General features: G+C 41.8%; 2 protein-coding genes across 2 annotated transcripts in view; one reads left to right on the forward strand and one right to left on the reverse strand.

Annotated features, from left to right (window-relative positions):
* gpr179 (G protein-coupled receptor 179) lies at nt 1–21573 on the forward strand. Its single transcript, XM_063884469.1, is given in 15 exon segments — nt 1–133; nt 752–875; nt 2716–3496; nt 4293–4401; nt 8739–8835; nt 9556–9581; nt 9583–9780; nt 10237–10305; nt 14198–14307; nt 14552–14790; nt 14909–15047; nt 15199–15301; nt 15744–15893; nt 16268–18463; nt 18926–21573. Coding segments are annotated over 14 exon segments (5061 nt in total). The 5' UTR covers nt 1–133; nt 752–763; the 3' UTR covers nt 19658–21573.
* mrpl45 (mitochondrial ribosomal protein L45) overlaps nt 21399–23959 on the reverse strand; it is a 6649-nt gene continuing 4088 nt past the window's right edge. The window contains exons 7-8 of the mRNA XM_063884470.1: nt 23625–23798; nt 21399–21874 (exon numbers count right to left, since the gene is read on the reverse strand). Coding sequence (XP_063740540.1) covers nt 21776–21874; nt 23625–23798 — 273 coding nt within the window. The 3' untranslated portion in view covers nt 21399–21775. The remainder of the gene's footprint in view (nt 21875–23624; nt 23799–23959) is intronic.

The following is a 23959-nucleotide window of genomic DNA, read 5'->3' on the forward strand; positions in this document are numbered from 1 at the left end:
GCACAGATGGGGCTGTGCGCTCCGCGTGTGCGCGCCGCAGACCTGTCGCTGCCGCGCCGCTGATGTGAAGATGGAGAGAGTCCAAACATCCGCCAACATGTGACTTCTTTGTTTCTCCTAAGAAAAAGCAGAGGTGGGAGAAGTACTCAGATCTTGTACTTGAGTAAAGTAGAAGTACTCAGATCTTGTACTTAAGTAAAAGTAGAAGTACTCAGATCTTGTACTTGAGTAAAGTAGAAGTACTCAGATCTTGTACTGGAGTAAAGTAGAAGTACCAGAGTGTAGGAATACTCTGTCACAGTAGAAGTATTCTAAATGTTCCTCCAGTGAAAGTAGAAAGTACTCTCCTCTAAATGTACTTAAAGTAGCGACAGTAAAGTAGTCATTGTCTGATTGGTCCATTTCAGAATAATATCTCTGATATGTTTTATAATTATTGATCATTAAAGTGTTCTCAGAGATGGTAAAGGTGCAGCTAGTTTGAATGTTGGATTTACTCCAGGTGAACTACAGTCTGATTTAAGGGAGATTATATTTACCTTCATTCATCCAAATCTGCCTAGCAACTAAAGGTGATAAATAAATGTAGTGGAGTAAAAGTACACCATTTACCTCTGAATTGAAGTACAAAGTAGCATAGTATTTGAGTAAATGTACTTAGTTACTTTACACCACTGAAGAAAAAGAAGTCAAGCACCAAAAAAGGTGGTCTAGGTGTGACCCTCTTCCTCCTCTTCCTCTTGTCCTCCAGAGTGAATTCAGCATGGCTCCTGTTTGGCTTCCTCTTCTCCTGCTCTCATCCCTCCTCAAAGCGCAGGAGACTCCAGACTCCACTCCAGGAGTGATGGTGGAGGCAGACAACAGCACAGGACCATGTAAGTATATCTCACATCTTTATCTGTTGTTAAAATAAGCAATATCCCCGTATCAGGTTAGCTGAAAGCAATAACATTAAGTTGAACCTAATATTTGTTATTTCAACTTAATGTTATTGCTTTCAACTAAGCTGATACGGTAATGTGAAATCTGTGGACATTATATATATTTAGTTAAAGTTTTTCCAGTGTATAAAGCAGTGGCGGGCCGTGCATTTCACACCTAGGCCTTCAGTGATGTCCTACACAGTCCTACCTGAATTATTCCACCTCTTAATACCATCATTATGACGCCATGGCTCTAGAAACTATACATTTAGACAGAAACGCAGTATAACCGGGCGTTGCATCACCTTAACATAGTCAAGTACAACAGAGTTATATTAATATTTCCGAAGCATTTATAATCAATACATCAGCATTTACAGTTAACTTAATTAATCAGATTATCTGACAAACCGCTCCTTGACACCTGTGTCCGTCACATAACGCAGGACAAGTGCCAGCTGTGCTACATTACCCACATCTGACGTCTCGTCCACCATAACAGCGACAAAGGGTGCTTTTTTAATCTTCATTTTGATCTCTTCTCCCATCACTTCAGCAATAGCATAAATCAGGTCGTTTTGTATTTTGCCTGACGTCCCAGTAAACATGTTGTTTGTGTGCAGGTGGTAATGCAAATCTGTGTTGTTCTCAGCAAGAAAAGAAAGAAGCTCCACGTAGTTTCCTCTGTTTCTGGACTCGGCGCTTTCATCGTGTCCCCTAAATGAAAGTTCCTGTTTACCCAAAAACAGGACACAATCAATCAGTCTTTCAATAATTCCCTATTTTTGTTCACCCTTTCGTTGTGGAGCTCCGTTTCCCTGGGCACTTGTTCGTTGAGCTGTAGATCCACTCGGGTGTCCCCAAAGGTTTTCAAAAGCACCAGTGCTTCCAAGTGCCCAGCCGTGCTTTGGTGTCTCGTTGCTGCCTTGGTTAGACAACTCAAGTTTGCAAATTTAGTGTGGCTCCAAACACCAAATCGATCAGTTGCAAATACCAGGCATTCCCGGCAGTACAATTTGCAGTGCCTCTCGGAGGCTGTGAGCCAGGGGTAGGCCTACCGCTCGTAGTTTCCCTGCTGTGCTAGGCTCGCTAGCGTTGGAGTTGGTCGTTCCCTTTTCAAGATGTGTAGCTTTACTTGAAAAGTTCGTTTTGAAAATGGCGTTGTTATTATATCTTCGACCAAATTGATCTCTTCTCCTCCTTCAGCCATTGTGGGTTGAAAAAAATAGCTTGTAGAAATCTACACAAATTAGCTCGCTCAAGTTCTAGTTATGTTTGCTAGCTTTGCCCATAGACTGTATGGCTCTGCCTACTGCCTAGCTCTGCCTCTCAATAGTGCGTATCCAATCAGAAGATGTGCACGTGCTAACGTTAGCGTACGCCTGCTAGCTGGCCCGTTGTCGCCACCTCGAAATCTGATTGGTTAACGCCACAATTTTGTTTGCGTTCACTTTAAGCTACAGCCGCCCGCACTGTTGATTCTGAAGGCCTAAGGGCAGATTTCTTTGACCCTAGCAACACATTATGGCTGAAATATGATTGGATTAAAGCTCTAACATAAAGGCCAGCCCTCCAAATCTCGTTCTGAGGCTGGAAGCCGCGCAGCCAAGACGAACGCTATAAAATGAAGAGAATAGACTATGGGGAATAATTTAATACGTATTTGTGGAAAAAATATATCAAAATTTAATTTATATTCTGATGATGTTTAGGCCAGCAGAGAAGGCCTTGCTGGCCCTGACGGCCCACCACTGGTATAAAGCCATTTAAAGTCTTGAACTCTGACCCTCAGATGCCTCCACCGCCTCCTCTGGACCCCCAGAGACTTCTGGGTTTGTGACCCCCTCAAATCTCCCCACAGTGCAGGAAGATGACTGGACCCCTGCAGAGAGCTTCCTGTACTCCGGAGATTCCTCGGTGCTGGAGATGTCTCGCTGCTCGCGGGCGTTCAGCCTCTCGGGACAAACCGGACTCCTGCTGCCGTCCGGCTTCAGCACCCCCCTGCGACCCGCTCTGGACGCACTAGCTAACACGGCTAACTTCCTCAACATGATCTTCCAGGCGAGCGACCTGCGGGAGAGTACGGTGCAGGAGGACATGGAGTGGTACCACGCCATGGTCCGAGCCCTCCTGGAGGCCGACATGCTGATCCGGAGGGCTCTGCTCACCTTCGACGCCGACCCGATGTCCGCTGTGCCGCAGCTGGTACTCTGCGCCTCCCGCAACCCGACCGCCAAGGTGCAGACCATCATACTTCAGGATCTATCCAAAGTCTGGGAGAAGCTGCACCCCCCGGCCCCGGCCCCCGACGACAGCTGGTTCAGAAACTTCAAGTTCCCGGAGCCCAGCCAGCCGACGGCGGCCCTGTCCAAGAGGGTGCTGCTGAACGACCTGAGCACCTTGGACACGCCCAAGTGGAGGCAGGGCGACAGCTACGTGACCAATCACAGCGGGGTGCGGTGGGCCGACGCCCCCTTCCTCGACTGCGAGGACGGACTCTTCGTCTCCGACTGGATGCTCACACTGTCCACGTCCTTCTACGGACTCAAACCGGACCTGACCCCAGAGTTCAGGTTAGGGCCAAACACACACACACTCACACACAAATACAAGCTCTTAGCAGGGTTATTATACTTAACTTCAACTGAAGGCAAAATGGTAAAGAAGGCAGCTACACTAAATAAAAAAAGGTATCCGAAAACAAAAAATTGATCAAACTAGATTGTTTTTCAGCTTTTATACATCACTACCAAACTAAAAACAAACTTTCTAAAATACTGGAACTAAACTAAAGTACACTTGAAAAACCAACGATAAAATATGATTTAATAAAAATATCAATTTCAAAGCTTTGATAACTTTGGCTCACAAACCAAACACACACACATCAATTTCAGCATCAATTTTCTTTCGCCACTGAAAATAAAAAACCTTAACTTCCATTAAATCACATTTAAAACCAGGATAACGTTTCAGGAATATTAGGTTGTGATACAAATCTCAAAATAAGCAAGTTTTAACTCCCTGGAAATAATAAAAGCAGCAGTATTTCATACTTCATGATTCCAGTTTTGACCTCTGTGACCTTCTCTCTGGGACTTTAATGAGCATTCATTCATGACATGTTTGAATCAACAGAGCTAAATAACACCTGGCATTAGAATAGAAATCCACCTAAATGCCGTTCAGGTTTCTGCAGATAAAGGAGAAAAATATCGGTTATTCTAATGAGATGATACCTGGGGCCACTCACGTTTCGGTGCTCCAACACATGACCTGTGTGTGTGTGTGTGTGTGTGTGTGTGTGTGTGTGTGTGTGTGTGTGTGTGTGTGTGTGTGTGTGTGTGTGTGTGTGTGTTTCTGTGTCAGAGGTGTGATCCGGGTCGACGTCAACATCCAGGACATCGACCTGGATCAGTGTGCAGCTGGAGACGGATGGTTCGCTGATACTCACCAGTGCAACCGCACCACCATGGAGGTAAAGACATGAGAAAAAGAACCAAAGAGAGAAACCAAAGGGTAAAATATAGCGTAACTATAGCATTTAAAACATGTTTACACAGCTAACACGCATGTTTAGCATGAAGGAACTCAGTCAGCTAGGTCAGAAGTTGAAGTTAGCATAACGTTTTGATGCTGTGTGTTGCTAGATCTCCAAAGTTGAAGTTGAAGAAGATCTCTGAAGTTATGTGGCTTGCAAAAGAAATTGTCCAATATTTACTTTGGTGAAAATGGGTCTTATCTGTATTCACATAACTTGAGACCAGATGTCTCCTAAAGAGGCAGGAAGTTGACTCTCAGTGCAGCTTCTATTTCCTAAAATGTCTCTGGAGAAACAAAGTGCCTGAGTCCACATAGAGCCTCTTTAGGAGCACTCTTTTGACTTGATTCCTGTGAGAACAGAGTGATGTCTTTGAGCCAATCTAAAGTGCACTTTTTTGGTACTTTTAGTCTATTTAGCATCAAAGGCCCAATTACACAGGGCTTGTTTGTTTGTTAGCAGGATATCTCATAAACTATTCAACAGATTTCAATGAAATGTGATGAAACGTTGGGCAACTTTCCAAGAAACAGGTTGTTGTTTTTGTGCAAATGTAAAAGCAGCGGCAATGTAACTTAACCATTCATAGACAGCTTTCGGGGGGCAATAGGGATGGCAATGTCCTTCCAATTACGACTGAAATATCTAGACAACTGTTGAATAGATTGCTCTGAACTTTGGTACACATGTTAAAGGTACCCAGAGGATGAAGCAGGTCAAAGTTTAGACTTATTGAGTGAAATACCCCAACAATAACCAGCAGGCTTACCTTTTTGTTCAGAGGGCAGTATGTAAAAAGATTTGAAAGCAGCAGTTTGGAGCTAGACAGGAGCATGTTGGTAATTGGATGATTTAAAGACAGTCTGGTGCCGTTGAAAACAATCAACCAATCAGAGGTTTGTAGTGTCGAACTGGAGACATTATCATATAACGTCTAAAGGAATGAATGAACACTGATATACTGTGGGATGAAGGCCCTACCTGCACCCCGGGGAGTCTTCCTGCATCTCAAGATGTGTGTTGGGAGCCCGGATGGTTGTCCTCTGGTGCGTTCACTGACAGCTGTTGGTTTGAGTTTCTTCAGGCTATAATTTAACAAACAAACAGACTGAATCTAATGCAAACACATTTCTAGGATGATGGTTATTATCAAAGGTGCATTACGGTTTCTACAGAAAAAAAAACCCCATACAAGGAGTTAATTAGGGCTCTGGGTCATTCTGACAACGTTTCCAACTGGATTTTACTATTTTAAAAACCAAACAATCAAAGGGTTTATTGATTGATAGTCAGCAGATTAATCCTTAATGAAGAAGTGATTAGTTTAAACATAAGATGAGCTGCATGTCAACAAACTAACACAGAGAAATCCAGGTTTTACATTACTGATCATACTATATATAAAGAAACAGGAACAGGGAGATTCTTTTTTTACCTTTAATTGATTTTAGTCACTCATTATACTTACATACTTTTTGAATGCAGGACTTTGAATACATATAGTAAGTGCAAGTGTCTAACTGATTGTTTGTGACTTCCACTAACATCACACAGAAACACTCAGGAAATAGTTTAAGCTCTTTCTGTCTCTTTCCTTTTATCCTTTGCTCTCACTTTCACTCTCCTCCTCCTCCCCCTTTACCTCCTGCTCTCCCTTTTCCCTGCCGGTCTGTGTGTTCGGACCCGATCCTGCAGCTCTCTTCTCAGTCGTATATTTAAAGGCGGCTGCAGGGTGGGCGGCTGCAGGATGATCTGATGGATTACGCCGATAATCCAACCCGCTGACATACTTCCCCTTTATGCACTCACAGAGGTTTCATACGCAAGACATGTTTTAAAAACTCCAAATCCACATGGCAGTCACCCACTGACCCGTTGGTCTCCTGTCAGTAAGGCAACAGCAAACTCAGAAGAATGTGATTGTTTTTCTTGAATTTGTAAAGCTAGACGTCATTTAGTGGAGTTATGGCTTGGATTTGTCACTTTTCTATTACTTAGAATAATTCAGGTACAATCAATGCATTGCAGTGTAGCTTTGCACTGTTAAGCTGTCCAAATTGTCCAAAGAAAGAAGGTAAAAGTGAGCAACAACAGGAGAAAGTAAGTGTCTTAATGGCCACGTCTTTCCTTTTCCTAAAGAGCAAAACCAGAAATCAGTAAGTATAGATGCGCCCTCCTGAGATTGTTTGAAATGCCTAACATGCCCTCAGGACATCTAAGCTTAGTCCAGTGATCCTTGAGCCCAATAAATAACATTTGTCTGTATTAGTTAAACGATTACTTGCAGGTAAATATTTAAGTTCATTATAAAAACGTTTTGGCAGGGTTGCATATATCTTTTTAAACTTTACATACAAACCACTTGTGTTTTTGAGAATCTACACAATATCACAAAACAAAATACCAACAACAAACATATTTTCTTAAACTTCTACATCATTATTGTTGATTAATTGAAAAATATTTAACATTATGATAAGCTTTGAGTATTTGTACCAAACAGATATTTACTTCTGAAGTCTAGCAGTAGGGCGGGAAAATCCTGCAGCTCAATAAAATGTCCTTTGAAATTATATTTTGACACCTTATATATTATATTGATCAAATACTGCGCCTCGTGTGATTTGGATATCCCAACAAGAATGGGAGTAATAGACCAATTGTGTGCTTTTTCTTAAGCTTTGGCAAAATGAAATGCCTATGCTGTAAGGCACATGAACTACTTCCTTGCTCATATATTTATTTTACTTTCTTATTCATGAATTTATATTGTTTGTTTAACTTCAACATCAGATTGCCTTAGTGGATTAATAAAGCACTGATCTCAACATCGCTCCAGAGCATGTTGAGATTTCCATGAAACAGCTTAGTTACTGCATCACACACGTTTCCTCTCCATTAACGTAAACATCAGGAAGACGTGAGGCGGTGAAGCATCCAAAGTGTCCGCCGTGGTTTTAATTTGAACTCCGCATCGAACTGAATCTGTGCAGCACCGGTAATATCTGCTGAACTGCTAAAGCTCCGTTTAATCCGTATCACATTAATGTTTTTGCGCGTGCCATTAAGTCTCTCATCATCTGATAACAGGGTTGTGTGTGTGTGTGTGTGTGTGTGTGTGTGTGTGTGTGTGTGTGTGTGTGTGTGTGTGTGTGTGTGTGTGTGTGTGTGTGTGTGCACCAGGATTTCTCTAGAAAAGGATAATGCTCTCAGAAGAGGCATTATGTATCCATTTAGCTTTTAACTTAGATTAACACACAGGGCATGCAAGTTTGTGTGTGTGTGTGTGTGTGTGTGTGTGTGTGTGTGTGTGTGTGTGTGTGTGTGTGTGTGTGTGTGTGTGTGTGTGTGTGTGTGTGTCTGACTAAACTACAGCTTACATCCGAGGGAGTCAAAGGGAGTACATGTTTGCAGGTAGTGTTGGCTTCACAGCAGCAAATATAATGTGTAAAGTCAACAGAGTCTGCTCTGAGCTTCACACACGAGAGGAATACTTCACCCACAGAATCTCCATCTCAGTCACCGTACTCACCCCGTCCATCCTACACATCTTAAATGAAACGCTTTTTTCTCGCTTCCCTCCACGCTGAACAAAGATCCTAAAACAGAGAAACGTCTGGATGATTTGAAGTAAGATAAGATCAGAATAGATGTACCTTTATTAATCCCTGTGAGGAAATTCAGGAGTTTATGCAGCAACAGGTAGAGAAAGAAAAACAGTACAGATTCACAGAAGGATAAAAATGATATGCAGGTAAGTGACGGTTTTAAAACGGACTATTCAAACAAAATATTATTAAGAAGTAAGTGGGCATATAGCTACATTTCGTATTGTTAAATATATTCACATGTATGTGCAGAGAGAAGTGCAGGTCAAAGTTAAATGTGTCTGAGTTTTACAATTCCAAACTATATCGAAAACATTGTTCTTTGCAAAAGGGAAAAACGTAAATGAAAGAAACAACAATATATGTTCATTTTTAGGTCCGTACTTGTGTTTTGGGTTCCTACTAGAATGTGGTTTATTCACCCTTTGCCTGAAACGCTTTATGTCTTTATTTATGAAAACAGACTCAATGCATTTCTCTATGAATATACTGTGAAAGTATTCAAACGCACCTAGACCTGCTTTATATTGAATTAAAAGGCCTTGAAATCAGACTTTTTACTGTTAAAACAGCCTATCAAAACCAGTACAACTAATTAAAATGAGGCCACATTTGTGCTCATTGTTGATGTTTGTCATTTCAAATATTTGTTCCTGTTTCTTGCAGTGCATACCAACTCCAGGACAGGGCTTTCGTCTGGGTCAGTACTGCTGCCGCTGTAAAGAGGGTTACTTCGACCCAGAGATGATCCCTCAGGACTCAGGTGAGACGATACCTGCTGTCCCACCTGAGAGAGGAGGCCTGTTCAGTTCACCGTCCATTTAAACTCCACATACACTACTTCATATACTGTATTTATTTTATAGACATTTGGGAAGTGAGTCCTAATGAAGAATGAATCCCTGTTTACATTTCTATCGTGTATTTAAAATGAAATATAAAATAATAAATAAGATATTAATTATACAAATGTAAACATATTTGTGTTTGTTTGAAAATGCAAATATACATAAATAAATAAATTGGAGAATAAATGAATAATTGATTTAATAAATACAATTAAATAAATATTGAAATTATTTGTCATTAACTTGGGCATTTAATCAAATCAGTAATTAATTATGTATTTTTAGATTCAGGATTCTACATCATCGAGCATGTCCATCTTTAAGTTATTTTTTATTTTTAGAGCCCATATATTTCCCCTGTCCGGTTTAGGTGAATGTTTACGACTTTTCCTTTTTGCTAGAAAATAAATCATTTGTAGAGAAATAATGTCAACAAACTGAAAGTAATACGTGACATTTCACTTCATTTTCTTTTCTTTGCAAAATAAAAAAACTGAAATGACTTTGGTGATGTAAGTAAAATATTTGCATGACTTCAAAGACCTCCCCACCCCCATCCTCCTGTCAGTGCAGCGGGAGGTTTTGGTGTCACATGTAACCGAGTCCTCACATGGTGTGTGTAGGTGTGGGTGCAGATGGCGGCTCTGTGAACGGCAGTGCCTGGCGGTGGCGCTGTGTGTTACCCCGACATGCCCATCTGCCTGCCGTGCTGGCCGGGCTGCAGGAGCTGCCAGGACGGGACCCCCTGCTGGGTGCAGGAGGCCTGGCTACTGCGGAGCGCCGTGCTGGCCTTGCAGGGCGTCTTCATGATGCTCATCTTCGTCAGCATGCTGGTGGCCTACAGGCATCGCAGGAACCGGGTGAGTCAGGGGGTCTTCTGGCTCCACGGGGCCCCCGTACTGAGAAGAGCGGTTCAAACTGCTGGGACAAGATGCATAATGTCAGGAATGTGTTGAAGAAGCAGAAATGTCTCTTGTTATTATTTTATAAGGAGGATATCTCGCTTTACTGCACACTCATTCAGGTATCTGGAGAGCCTAAAAACCTATGCACTGTGTAATAAGACAACTCCTGGTCTCATACAAGCTAGTAAAACCTTAACCCGGTTCTTATATTGAAATCGTTTCCTCTGTTAGGACCTGACTTCTATTTAAATGACAAAATGGGACAAAGTATTTTCTACACCGTGGTATTGCTTGCTGGGTTCTTCTCCGACCTCTGCAGATTTGTGCTGTATCACAGTGTGACCGTTTTAAAGTCCTTTATCCACATGTTTTTTATAACTTCCGAGCGGTTCTTCACTCTCGTCCCCTCAGAGGATCCGAGCGTCCGGCCTCCTGCTGCTGGAGACAATCCTGTTCGGCTCGCTGCTGCTCTACTTCCCGGTGAGTATCGCCGATTAAAACTCTTTACAGATCACTGCACAGCACTGCAGATTATTTCATAATGGACCATGCTGATGGGTGTGTGTGTGTGTGTGTGTGTGTGTGTGTGTGTGTGTGTGTGTGTGTGTGTGTGTGTGTGTGGACACAGGGTGAGTATGCAGTCCACAGTTTTCATTACGACTTTCAATCAACCTTTGGATTTATTGATTCCTTTATGTTCAGTTTTAGGTTATTGATCATTGATTTGGTGTAAACCTGATAATGGGATGCCCTCATGGCTCTTTGACTCCTCTTAACTGTGCACTGGGGGGACGGTTACATTAAGAATGTGTATACAAGACAAACAAATATCTTCTGTCTCCAGTCCCCTTTGCATACCTTCTATATATATATTTATTTATAGACATTTGAGAAGTGAGTCTTTTTTTCCAACAAGAATTAATATTGACTTATTTCATATCCTGCATTAACTGATTAATCCGTGTTTACATATATTTCTAACTTGTATTAGAAATGACTTAAAAATTAAAAATAAATAAGATATTAATTATATAAATGTGAAACATATTTGTGTATGTTTTTAAAAAAGCAGAAATACATAAATAAATTGGAGATTAAAATAATAATGTTTTTAATAAATGAATAAATAAATATTGAAATGTGTAAATGTATCAATAATTATATTAAAACATGAATAAATAAATACAATGATATATTCCACGTGTTATTTAGTTATTTGTCATTAATTTGGGCATTTAATCAAATCAATAATTATGTATTTTTACATTTAGGATGCTATATTCAGTTTTAGGTTATTGATCATTGATTCGGTATAAAGACAATCATGGGATGCTCTCATGGCTCTTTTACTCCTCATAACTGTGCACTGGGGGGACGGTTACATAATGAATGTATATACAAGACAAAACAAATATCTTCTGTCTGTTTTCATACATGCTCCAGTCCCGATTGCATAGGAAATATCTCTTCTAGTTTGTTTAGAACAAAGTACAGATGTGTGTGCATGAGCAGCAATGATTGAACAGATTAAAGAACAAACCCTATACGTATAAAGATGCTGACACAGGATTTCTGAAATGTTCAAAGCCTGCACTTGAGGCTTTGATACGAAGGTGTGGCATAAAGACTAGTGTGAAAAATCTGAATCAGAAAGAGAACTATAAAGCATGAATTCAGCATAAAATTCATAGATAAAATGTGTCAAAATGCAACAGATTTATTGGCCAGCAGGAATACAAAATAACGACAGCGACACAGAGTAAGTACGGGATGTGTTCACTGAGATTTAAACCATCAATCCATAAACTGTATACCCTACAGTATTGTAAAACAGGAAAGAAGGTGTGTGTGTGTGTGTGTGTGTGTGTGTGTGTGTGTGTGTGTGTGTGTGTGTGTGTGTGTGTGTGTGTGTGTGTGTGTGTGTGTGTGGTGGGTAACATTTTTGTGACTGTGCTGTTTGGAGAAAATCAAAGGTAAATCGCAGCCCACATACCTGACTGTAGATGTGAAAGTCTCAGATGAATGGTCAGAGGTCACCCTCTCATCTCAGCAGGTGGGGGGGGGGGGGGGGGGGGGTCGCTGTGTCAGGGTATTTAATCTACAAACCGGAAGAGATGTCCTGGGGGAGTTCGGTCTGTGCTGATAAGAAGTTCAAAATGCAAGATTTAATGAAACCGCCTGTCATGATAAACAGAATCAGAGAGAGATCATATTTGAGGTGCTTCAGTTTGACTTTAGTGTCTTTGACTCTTACTCCTGGTTCTTGTAGTTCACTCTTTTCTTTTCATGCCACTTTATACTTCTGCTCCAGCACATTTTAGAGGGAAATAGTGAAGTTTACTCTTAATTACAGCATTTAATAACTTAATAAATATTGGAAAACATGACATATCAACATCATAAGTTGAAATAAGTAGTAATTAAAAAAATAAAAAGGGATTAAGTAATATACCTTTGAGTCTTACTGCTGCTACAGCTAGTGCTACTTTCATTAGAAATACAAATGGCAAATTGCTATGTGCTTTTATATAAATCTGAAGGAAATAGTGTACTTTTCTGTATTTAAAACCAACAGTTAGTTTAAAGTGAACAAAATACATTGAATTAAGTAACACCAATGATATAATTAAAACAATACAAAAACAACTTCATAAATATTCAATTATACGATGAAAAGTTCTATAATTTAATATGACAGTTTGTGTTGGACTTACCATCTTTTATTACCCTTAAAAAGTAGAAAGTGAAGGTTTTCAGCTCTTCAATATAAAGATAAGGCTTTAAGGTTTAAAGGATCGGTGATTTGTCGGAAGATGAACAGCCATTTAGCAAAAAGAACTGATATCTTAAATAACATCATTTTGGCCGCCAGTGTGATTCACAGCACTCTTCTTCTGTGGTGTCCTTATCCCGCCTGCTGTTGTTTTTCTGTGGTGCTGATGTATTAATGAGCAGACTAAAAGCCAAGCCTAAAATCTAAAATGCTCAGATAAATCAAACCAATCAGGGTTGCAGGGTTTTTAAGGAACAGTATACCAAACATATAAAAAGTATATGTGTACCATGTTAGCTTAGCATGTTAGCATGAATAAAGCTGAGGCTGATGGGGATGCATTAGTTCTGCAGGTTAAAATCATAAACCAAAGCACTGGACACATAAAACCTTTACCAGATGCTGGTACTCGGATGAAAAGTCAAAGGATAAACTAACATCTTCCTGAGGGCGGCGTGGATTTTGTGATCCAACAAGTGTGAAGTCATTTTCTTCAAAACCACAACTTTATGGTGGTTGATAAAAAGCACCAGGGCATGTAATGACAATGGGGTCCAAGCCTTAGATCGACCAATCAGATTACTCCTCGCTCTTATAACCGAGGCACCAATCTGCCTCTGAGCGCGGGCCATTTCTGCTGATTAAAACCCGCCTTCCTCCGCACAGCCGCTGCACATCTGACTCTATATGTATTCACTGTGAGTGGTTTGATCCCGTAAGAGCGGTGGGAAACATTTGCATCCACATTTCAGGCTTTGGCTGATGCTCTTATCCCGAGTGACGGAGACTGACTGTTACCGCAGAAAGAGATTTAATTCCTGGATTACAGTCATCCTCTCTGCCGCTGCACAGCAAGCAGAAAACCTGTTGTTTAATGGGGGGAAAACACATTTAGTTCAGGCTTCACACACTTTCCTTTTCTATAAATGCTCATGATACTTCATTTGCAATGAGACAATAATAAAGGTAGTAGTTGTCAAGAGAAGTATTAATAGCACCAGGATTTGCAGGACTAGTAGTTGTATTACTACTTGTTTCTCAGAGGTGTAAGTATTCTGAAGTTATATTACGTGTGATTTCCTTTTGTTTCATTTATAACTCTTCTCTTTTTCCTTTCCGTTTATCTTTACTGTATCTTTGCAGCTGTAATGATGTACATGTCCCAGCTGCAGGATAAATAAAGGATTTCTAAAGTTCAATGTCCTGCACTGAAAAGCATGAGAGATTAAGGAAAATATTCCTAAAGTATGAAAAAGTAGGAATAATGTTCCCTGTGATTGTGATATTATATATAACATTATTACTACTCGTGCATTACAGTCAAAGCATGATTTAGGTTTTTTAGGACTGATTATTGTCAATATGGACCAATCTGTCATAAATTGTTGGATTTTTTGGTCTGTAAAGTTTCTGATTTGAGATATTTGGCTTTATAATGATTTACCAGATTTAATCATACTTGTAAGGCACCAGTTATAGCCATAGAAGCACTCATACCTGTTACTAGCGCCTGTATACCACTAGCTTTATACCAACCTTAGTTTATAGTATAACTGTGGTACTGTAGTTTGACTCACAGTGGTCCCTCTGTCTCTGCAGGTGTTTATCATGTACTTCAAGCCGAGTACGTTCAGGTGTATTCTGCTCCGCTGGGTCCGGATGCTCGGCTTTTCCATCGTCTACGGGACCGTCACTCTAAAGATGTACAGGTAGGTTTGAGGTTTCCATCCTTATACCATTTGACTTCTCAGAAGTACAGGTAATTAAATCATTCACCTGCTTATTAAAACACTATGACCTTAATAGATGGATAGATTTCGTTGTGACTGGGTCATAAATCACTCAATCTTGTTCCAAAAAACATTTCTGATGAACAAAAATCCATCCGCATGTTAAGAAGGGAAAAATAAAAGAATCCACATTTATTTACCATGTTTTGATTCTTCCCTGCAGGGTGCTGAAGGTGTTCCTCTCTCGGACGGCGCAGAGAGTGCCCTACCTGTCCAGCCTGTACCTGCTGAGGATTCTGGGAGTGATGCTGATGACGGTCAGCTGGTTCCTGTGTGCGTGGACGGTGGGCGTCCTACAGAACCGTGACAGGAACATCCCGGTGTTCGTCAGGACCAACACGACTGACGGGCAGGGCTTCAACCTGTGCTACCTGGACCGCTGGGACTACATGATGGCCGTGGGTGGGTGAAGACGAGCCAACGTTTAATTGGTTTTGTTTTTTAAAAAAGGGACCAAAAGGGTCACATTTTCAGCCTCTGCACTATTTAATAATCATGTCCTCACTTCCTCCTGCCTCAGCGGAGCTCCTGTTCCTGTGCTGGGGCAGCTCTCTGTGGACCGCCGTCAGACCGGTTCCCTCCGCCTTCCATGAGCCGCGCTACATGGGCATCGCCATCCACAACGAGCTGCTCCTCTCCTCCATGTTTCACCTGTTCAGGTAAAGAGCGAGCACTTCTCTGCGCCTCGGGAATGCAAGGAACCTAATGCCAGCACACCTGATGAACACTCTCAGCTGTGTATTTGTGCAAAAAAACACAAAGCACAAATGAGACATACACAGTCATTGTTGTGTTTTCTGTCTCCCTCAGGTTTACCTTTTCCTCTCTGCATCCTGATTGGATGTTGCTGCTCTCCTTCACGCATACCCATGTGACCATCACTGTGACGCTTGCCCTGCTTTTCATTCCCAAGGTACACAAAAAAAAATGGTGTATAGTCCAATCTTACAAATTTGCTAAATGGAAGAATCCTCAGGAATGTCAAATGTGGAAATCACGTCAATCTTTTTTACAAGGTCCAATATCAAATATCACAAATTGGCCTCAAATAGGCTTCACAATCTGTACAGCTTACCTACAGATACCCCTTGTCATCACTAACCCAGCTTTGGATAAGGAAAAGGTAATTAATGAAAAGCTTTTAAAGGGGTTGGGGAAAAATGGAAGAAACCATGGAAAGATGAACTTTCCACCGCTGCTGTTAATCCTGTTTAATTGTATGCATTAATGCATGCCCTGAAAAGTCCAAATTCTTTAAAATGTCTTTGCAGTACAAGACTATGTGAATGTGAAGACTACACTCAATGTTTTTCATATGTGTACATGTCGGTTGTATGTCTGTGTGTGTGTTGCAGTTTCTCTATGTGTCTAAGCCGGGCCGAGAGGAGATCGCAGCAGAGGTTTATGAAGATGAAGTCGACCTCCGGCGCTCCGGCTCGTACTTCAACAGCAGTTTTCACTCTGCTTGGAGTGAACACAGTGGAGTGGACCCGGATGACTTCAGGGTAAACTCTTTTTTCCCCTCAGAACGATGTTATCACTTTGCATATGGACATAATTTACAAAATGGGGAAGAAATTCCAAAGGTCACGTTTAAATAAGTAATAAATATCCCTTAATTTCAGTTAGGACCACACACAGACCCACTTAAACATATTTTAAATGTATTATAACTCAAATCATAAATGCAATAAGCAGCAGAATGAACACATGTAGTATGACCTTTCTCCGCCCTTTATCCTTATCCTAAACCGTGTGGTTCTGACATGGAAACGTGTTTGGTACCTCTCCTCTGACTTGTTACTCTCCATATCTTTACCTCTCCTCAACCATTTCCTCCATGCCTTCATCAATTCCCTCCCTTCTTCATATGCACCAGGATGAACTGAAGAAGTTATATGCCCAGTTAGAAGTCCACAAGACCAAGAAGATGACGGCAAACAACCCTCATCTGTCAAAGAAGCGAAGTTCTCGATGCGCATTAGGGCGATCCATTATTAAACGCATTGCTGAGATCCCAGAAAGCATGAGCCGACAGTGCAGCCGCGACGACAAAGAGGGTTCCTTCCACACTAAAAGTGTGATTCAGTCCGAGTCCTCCAAAAGAGTGCCAGATTCTGTCACTACCAGTCACAAAAGTTCAATGAAGACCCCATCACCATCCCCAGCCATGCACAAGTCCCAGAGCGATCATTACTATGTCAGGGAAAGAGACCCCTCCTTGCATGACTCCATGTTAAAGGCCAACGCTATGAAAAGGACTTCCCACCAATCTGAGACAGACTCCTTGGATATTCCACTAGGGCTCTGCAAGTCAGCCAGCGCCCACAATCTATCAATTGACATCAATCTCTTGCATCCTGATCACACCAGGCTTCAGAAATCCTGGAGTCTAACCTCCACTTCTAAAAGTTCACTGGAGATCTTCACCAAGGTTACCAGAGCCAGCACACTGCGGACACATTCGGGGCAGAGCCTTTCCATCAGTGACCAGACCAGAAGTGCCCTCCAGTCAGAGTCATTTGACAAGTCTGATGTATGTCCTTGGGAGGTGGAGCAAGAAGAGTCTGCGGACAAGACCCAGAAGCATGTGACCTACGCAAACTTCATGGAGAGTGAAGACAATGGGCCATCATCTCCAAAGAGGCTCGTCTGTCCCTGGGATAATTTACCACCTGTAGAAAAGAAGCCTTCAGAAGAGAACGAAAAATTTGAAACCGACTCCCCAAAACCACAGGCGCCTGTGTCCGCAAGTGCACCTAGCACTCCGAGACCAAAATTCACGAAAGATCAACGGGTCTTCTCCTTCCGGACCGCCACCTCTAAGTGGCTCTCTGTGAAATCAGCAATGGCATCCTTTGACACAGGAAGCAAGTCCAGTGTGGATGGAAAATCAAATCAGGAGGACTCTATTTCACAAAAAAGTCAGGAAAGTAATTCTAGTAGACGACCAAGCATGGAAAAGAGGTCACTGCAGAAAAGTATGACAACTGTGGACAGACGATGCCTCGTCAAGCAGAACGCCATCAGACTTTCCTCTGGGGATTCTTTCGACAGAAGCCCAAGAAGGATCGCAATTGGAAAATGTGCCGTCTACCCTTGGGATTTTGATGAAGTGCAAAAAGATGGCAATAATGAAAGTGTGTTTCTATCAAGGCAGAACAGCAGACGTAGTATCAGTTCTTGGGACACTGCCAGTAGCTGTAAAACTCCTTCAACTCACAGAAGGGGTAGCAATCGAATTACACCTGTGCAAAATATTTCCTTTGTAGATGTGTATCCATGGGAGCGAGCTGGTACTTCCCAAGGAGAGGAGGGTCTAAAGAGGCAGCAGACTATTAAGGTAGATGTATGTCCATGGGAATCTCAAGAGCAAGACAATGTGAGAGAACAAGGAAGTGGCCGTGGTGAGGCCTGTCCTTGGGAAACGCAGGATATCCCAGTTATTTCTTATACTAACACATCCAAAGATTTACAAACACAACAGTCTTTGAAAGCTCCAGCAGATGTGTGTCCCTGGGAGACTGCAGAAAGCCCCCAACTTTCAACAGGGCAAAAAAATGAATATGTTAATGTTTGCCCTTGGGATGTTAAGGACAAGGCTGAAAGTGTATATGAGAACCTAAATCCCTTGGGGACCAGAGGAACGCTGTCTGTGTCTGACGTCCATCCCACTGCATCAACAAAAGGTAATGAAAAGCAACTACTTGCAAAATCACAAGCCCAGCATTTGGGTGGACAGGTCACCAAGGCAGCAGAGGGTTGTCCGTGGGATTTCCCTGATCCCCCTGAAAACCTTGGAAACATCTGTCCATGGGAAGAGGGTAACACTGAGCCATCAAATACAGGCTCAGCTACAACAATGACCATCAAGGTAGATGTTTGTTCCTGGGAAACAGGACATCAAGACAAACAAGAAGACTCACAAACAAGGGTCTCACCTTTAAAAGCTGCTTCCCTGCAGAGTGAGGAGAAAGACGCCACAAGAGTTAATATATGTCCTTGGGATACTGACCCCCCACAAACAGCTGAAGCTACCAAGAGTGTGTCACCTGGACTGGAAAGGTCTTCAGATGTTTGTCCATGGGATACAGAGAAATCAGTGCCAGTCAAAACTCAAGTATCAAAGGCATCAGAGGAGCCAATTTCCAGGGAAAACGTTTGTCCTTGGGACACAGAAGCCCCAGAGGTTCTCAAAAAGCAAGATACTGTACCAGCAGATGTTTGTCCATGGGACACAGAAGCCCCAGAGGTTCTCAAAAAGCAAGACACCGTACCAGCAGATGTTTGTCCATGGGACACAGAAGCCCCAGAGGTTACCAAAAAGCAAGATACCGTACCAGCAGATGTTTGTCCATGGGACACAGAAGCCCCAGAGGTTACCAAAAAGCAAGATACCGTACCAGCAGATGTTTGTCCATGGGACACAGACAAACCAGAAGCAGTCCAAGCTGAAGTATCAAAAGCATCAGAGGAGCTACAAAGACAGGAAACTTCCAGAGAAAATGTTTGTCCATGGGACACAGAAGCCCCAAAGGTTCTCAACAAACAAGATAGTGTAAAGGCAGATGTTTGTCCATGGGAGATAGAAGAGCCGAAGGTTCTCAACAAACAAGATAGTGTAAAGGCAGATGTTTGTCCATGGGATACAGATGAGCCAAAGGTTCTCAACAAACAAGATACTGTAAAGGTAGATGTTTGTCCGTGGGAGATAGAAGAGCCAAAGGTTCTCAACAAACAAGATACTGTAAAGGCAGATGTTTGTCCATGGGATACAGATGAGTCAAAGTTTCTAGAAAAGCAAGATAGTACACGAGCAGATGTTTGTCCGTGGGATACAGATGAGCCAAAAGTTCTCATAAAGCAAGAGAGCATAAGGGCAGATGTTTGTCCATGGGACACTGAGGAACCAGAAGTTGTCAAAAAGGGAGACAGCACTTCCTTGGAAACTAAGGATACACAACCCTCATCTGAAACCAAAGTCGATATTCTCGAAAGGGACCAAGATGAAGTCACAGAGAACCAGGGACAGCTCAGGGAAGAAGAGACCCCACCAGATGTCAGCAGTGAGCAGGTAAACGAACCCAGAGAGAACCTGGGCCGGCGAGATGCTTTGTGTCCCTGGGCGATGGAAAGGAGCAGATCTGGTTCATTCACAGACAATACCTCAGATGTCTTTACATGGGAGCCTGAAAATATTCCTGAGGAAGATGAAGACGACGATGCAGAATTTGCTGCTGAGGCTCTTGTGTTCCCTCCTGACCTGTGATATCGTGGATCCTCAAATAGTTCAGGTACCACAAGGGGAACTTTGTTTTTAAGAACCACAGGGAGGTCAGAGTGCAGGGATCACATCAGCTCCCTTGCAGCCGGCAGAGCTGAAAGCCTTTCTGTTGGATAAGTACTCAGGCTTATGAACAAACAGAATTTAGGACTATGTTATTACAGGTCAGAATACGCATTTGGGTCATACCGCTATCCGCCTAACAAGCCTTCGGGTAAAGACTTCCTGAGCTGGAGACAATTAGTTGTGCAGACCTGATTGACAATACTTTTTTCTTTTGTTCAAGTACACATTGCATTATGTCCCTCTTTAAACCAGCAATGGACTACAGACTGACACTGGTTGATCAAAGGGCATCTAAGACACTAAGATAGAGTCCCTTTTCTTCCTGCTTCGACTCCCCCACTTTAAATTCAACCTTTGTTTAGTTCAAAACCTGAACTAAACCGGTCTGGCAATTAAAAATACACCGCAGGACGAATGAATCCATTGAGATTTAAAATGACTGCCAGATGATTCAGTCTCATTTAGTTATTTTTGGGAAATGTTAGTTTTCAACATAGATGTGTTAAGTGTAAAGCAGTGGATGTTACATTGAGTTCTATGAAAACTATGCATACTTGTTTGCTTAAGTGACCAAATTAAGGACTTAAATTCATGTTACTCCCTCGCGTTTGATTAAGTCATATTAATAGGATATAAAGATTTCCCTACTTCAATAGAAAAGGCCAAATAATGCATAAATCACCATAAACGAAATCCCTTACTGGAGCTGATTGATTTGTACTCTTGAGAAAATTGACGCCAATACGGAGCAGTGAACACCAGTTCCCCTAAGATGTGAAAAGCAACATTGAATTCACACGGTGTGAATGAATACATTTGCCGATTGCAAAAAGCATCAAATTGTACAGCACGTGTTTCCAATTTATAAAATCAACCAAGAGTTGCAAATATTGGAAGTTTTAGAGGTTAATCCGAAGTTTCAAAGAGATATACGACTTCTCTCTGTTAGACGGATAATGAGGAGGTGAGGTTTTGGTCAACATCACAGGTTTGTGTGAAGGTTATCTAAGCAGATAACGGCATTGGTCGACATATTAAATAAATTATTACATAATGACCTCCACTGTAATATTCACAAATGACTCCATTGGTCTGGTATTTCTAAATTCATCTTATTTATATAGCTTTCAGGATAAGCCATGGTGAGTGGCCACATTAATGTCTGTTGTATTTTTTAGGGATCATTCTATCATGACAACTTTTAAACAGCTGTGTTGTGTTTGAAGAGGTTTCCTGGTTAATAAATCGTACAGTGTATACAGGTTTCTGTGTAGGTGTAACAAGTCAAAAGTCTTTTCCATCAATCGGTGAGATTCGGGTGTCGTGCAGACGCAGTGATTTCTTTTTTAACATACACCCTGCCAATTTCTTTTGTCAATAGAGTGACCTAGTTTTGTGAGAACTGTTGCATGTCTGTGTGTTTTTAAATGAGCGTGCTGTAATTTGTTGTCACTTTGAAACTGTATTGTTGTAACACATTCCTTGATTTGCTTAGAGAGGTCCACATCGTTCTCACTTTTGTATGCAATATCTTCTATGAAAGATTATTCTGATAAAGACATATCCGCTCAAACCTCCCAGTGTGAAGACACGCAGATGGTACACTTTATTTTTGTATTTCCCCGAGGTCATGCAGTGTATTCATCACAAAAATAAACCATTGGATTTCCGGAGGTCTGTGAAATTTATTTTTGACATGAACACGTTAGGTTGGTCTTAAAACAATATGAAAAGGTGTCAAACCAATTGGAGAAAACAGCTGTTATTGTTATTAGTATTCCAGACTGCTGTGTGGTGAGGTGCAGCTTTATTGGCTGCAGGACTCAGTAGTTTGTTCATCCATAAGCTCACCTGCTGCTTCCTCCGATTCAGCAGCCAGCAGCATTTCTCAAACAGATAAGAGCCTTCAAAGGAAGCCTGGCTCTCCTGCCAAAGTGGACAAACTAACCGACCACAGCCGGAATTTTAACAGCATTTGGCGCATGGCCGCTGATAATGTCCTACTGCATGATGTAAGGAGCAGCGCCACCCTGTGGTCTATTTACTCCACTGAACCGCTTTTGGCTTAGGAACTTCATAGGTGAGGGGGTCAAACTCCTCTCCGGGCTTCAGGTCTGGACCGGGAATCATGACAGTCTGAAAGAGAAAGAGAAACAGATGAGCATCAGTTATCAGTCTTTCACAAAATAAGACTAATGATGAAATATATCATCATCCCATAAATACCTGAGCAAAGTCTTGTTCATATTAGGTGTTTACAAGTGCAACACCTTATTATTTAACAAATATGCATCACAAAGTATTTATGAGAGTCTTATTTTAGTACTAATTCAAATCAATACATAACAAATATCTCAGATGCCATCCATCCCATACTTCATATAATGCCTGATGTTGTTCTAAGGGGAATTAACCTTCTGTACCAAAGTAGAGAAACAGATTGCTGTATTCAAAAGTGCAGGAAGGCCCTGGTAAACATCTTATTCAAATAACTACAACAATCATGGTAGGTTTATATCACTATGGATGGTTTCCCGGAAACAAAATCATACATGCATTGTAGAAAAATAATTATAAAGACACTAATTAGAGCCAATAAGATACACAAGAAGAAGGCACTCGTTAAATAAAATGTCCAAATATACACAGAAGTTGCAACGTTTACAGATTTTGTTCGTATAAAATCTGCATTTCATTGTTGTTTAATTTCATGGACTGCAGCTGATGGAGGTGCTTCCTCTGCCAGTTGGCCTGACAGACTGTGATTGACAGGTGGCAGAGCCTAAAAATCATTCAATCCTCCGAGGTCTGGGGGACCTGATTTTTAAAAGATATCTGAAGCATTATGCATGGAGAAAAAGAATGCAATGCATCAGACACTTCTGGGAAACACACCAGATAAACAATGGTCCAAGATCAATATGGATTTTATTTTAACACCTCCGCCCCGCTTTCAACAACATTTGGACGTGCAGGAATGTGGCGGTGTTGCTCGGTCCTTTACACATGAATCACATTTGCGTTGACTTTAAATGCCATGGTACACGTCCCCTCAAAAACAAACAGTGAGCCTGAGAGAAAGGACGCACAGAGCGCTGTTCTGATTATCAGCGAGTTAGTGCTTGTTGTCTGCGTCAGTCCTTAAGACATCCTGGAATAGGAGTTGACTTGCCTAATACTCATCACGGCAAAATGTAGATTATAAACATCTTAAATGTGCGAGTCAGGCCCTGCTGTGTCGCAGACAAATATGACAGATGGAGCAGTTAATGTTGCCTGGAAGGTGTTTCTTAATAATCTCAAAAAGCTTCACCATCAGTGCTCTGCAGCAGTCTCTGCAAGATACGCGTCTTCATCTCTTCAACAACCAAAACATGTTATGCTCTTTTACAGGCACACATTACTATTTAGTCTACTGGGACATGTGTCCATGCTTTAATGTTCAAAAAGCTCTTTATTGTTCTCACACTGCCTGAGCTGCAGCACCTCTTTCCCCCTCTGTCTGAAACCAGAGCCCAGTCTGCTCTGATTGGTTAGCTGTTGTGATTGGTATATGGCTTAGAAAAGGTAAAAAGGGCCTCTTTTAGCCTCTTTAAAGTCTCCTGTCAAACACAATAGGGGGTCCAGGCAGTTTATTAAACCAGAGCTGGAGCAGATGGGGTACAAAGAATCTATTAAAGAATATTCAGCAGAAAGAGCAGAGTAATTGACCGTAAAATAAGAATAGTATGCTCAAAACTCACAGGGTCATTAAAGTGATGTATGGCCGGGCCAGTTAATTAAGTTCACTTTAATGTGCGATTGACAGACACTGTGCCTTGGACCTCTGCCTTGTTCTTGAACTAAAAAGATAAATGTTGTCAGCCAGTGCCGAGCAGAGGGTCACCTTATGGATGGGGTCTTTGGCCGGAGCCCAGGAGGGCACTATTTTTCCGTGCAGCCTCCATTGGCCGTAGGGGTTCATGAGGTGCCGCTCGATGACCAGGTACTCCAACACGTCCTTCGGCTGCTCCTCGCTGCCCAGCATCAGCCTCCCGAAGCGGTCGTAGATGGCCAGAGTCTGCGGGGCAGGAAGACAACGTTCATTAAACCTAAGTTGTAATCAGGGCTGCTAAATCCATCGCTTCTTTTATTGTCATTGTACTATCGACTTCTGCATAAAGACTGAGGCATTGCTCTGAGGGATTGCTAAATAGGTGGAAAGAGTTTCTCTGTTAAAAA

Source organism: Eleginops maclovinus, chromosome 5 (genome assembly GCF_036324505.1).
Source record: "Eleginops maclovinus isolate JMC-PN-2008 ecotype Puerto Natales chromosome 5, JC_Emac_rtc_rv5, whole genome shotgun sequence".
Lineage (NCBI taxonomy): Eukaryota > Metazoa > Chordata > Actinopteri > Perciformes > Eleginopidae > Eleginops > Eleginops maclovinus.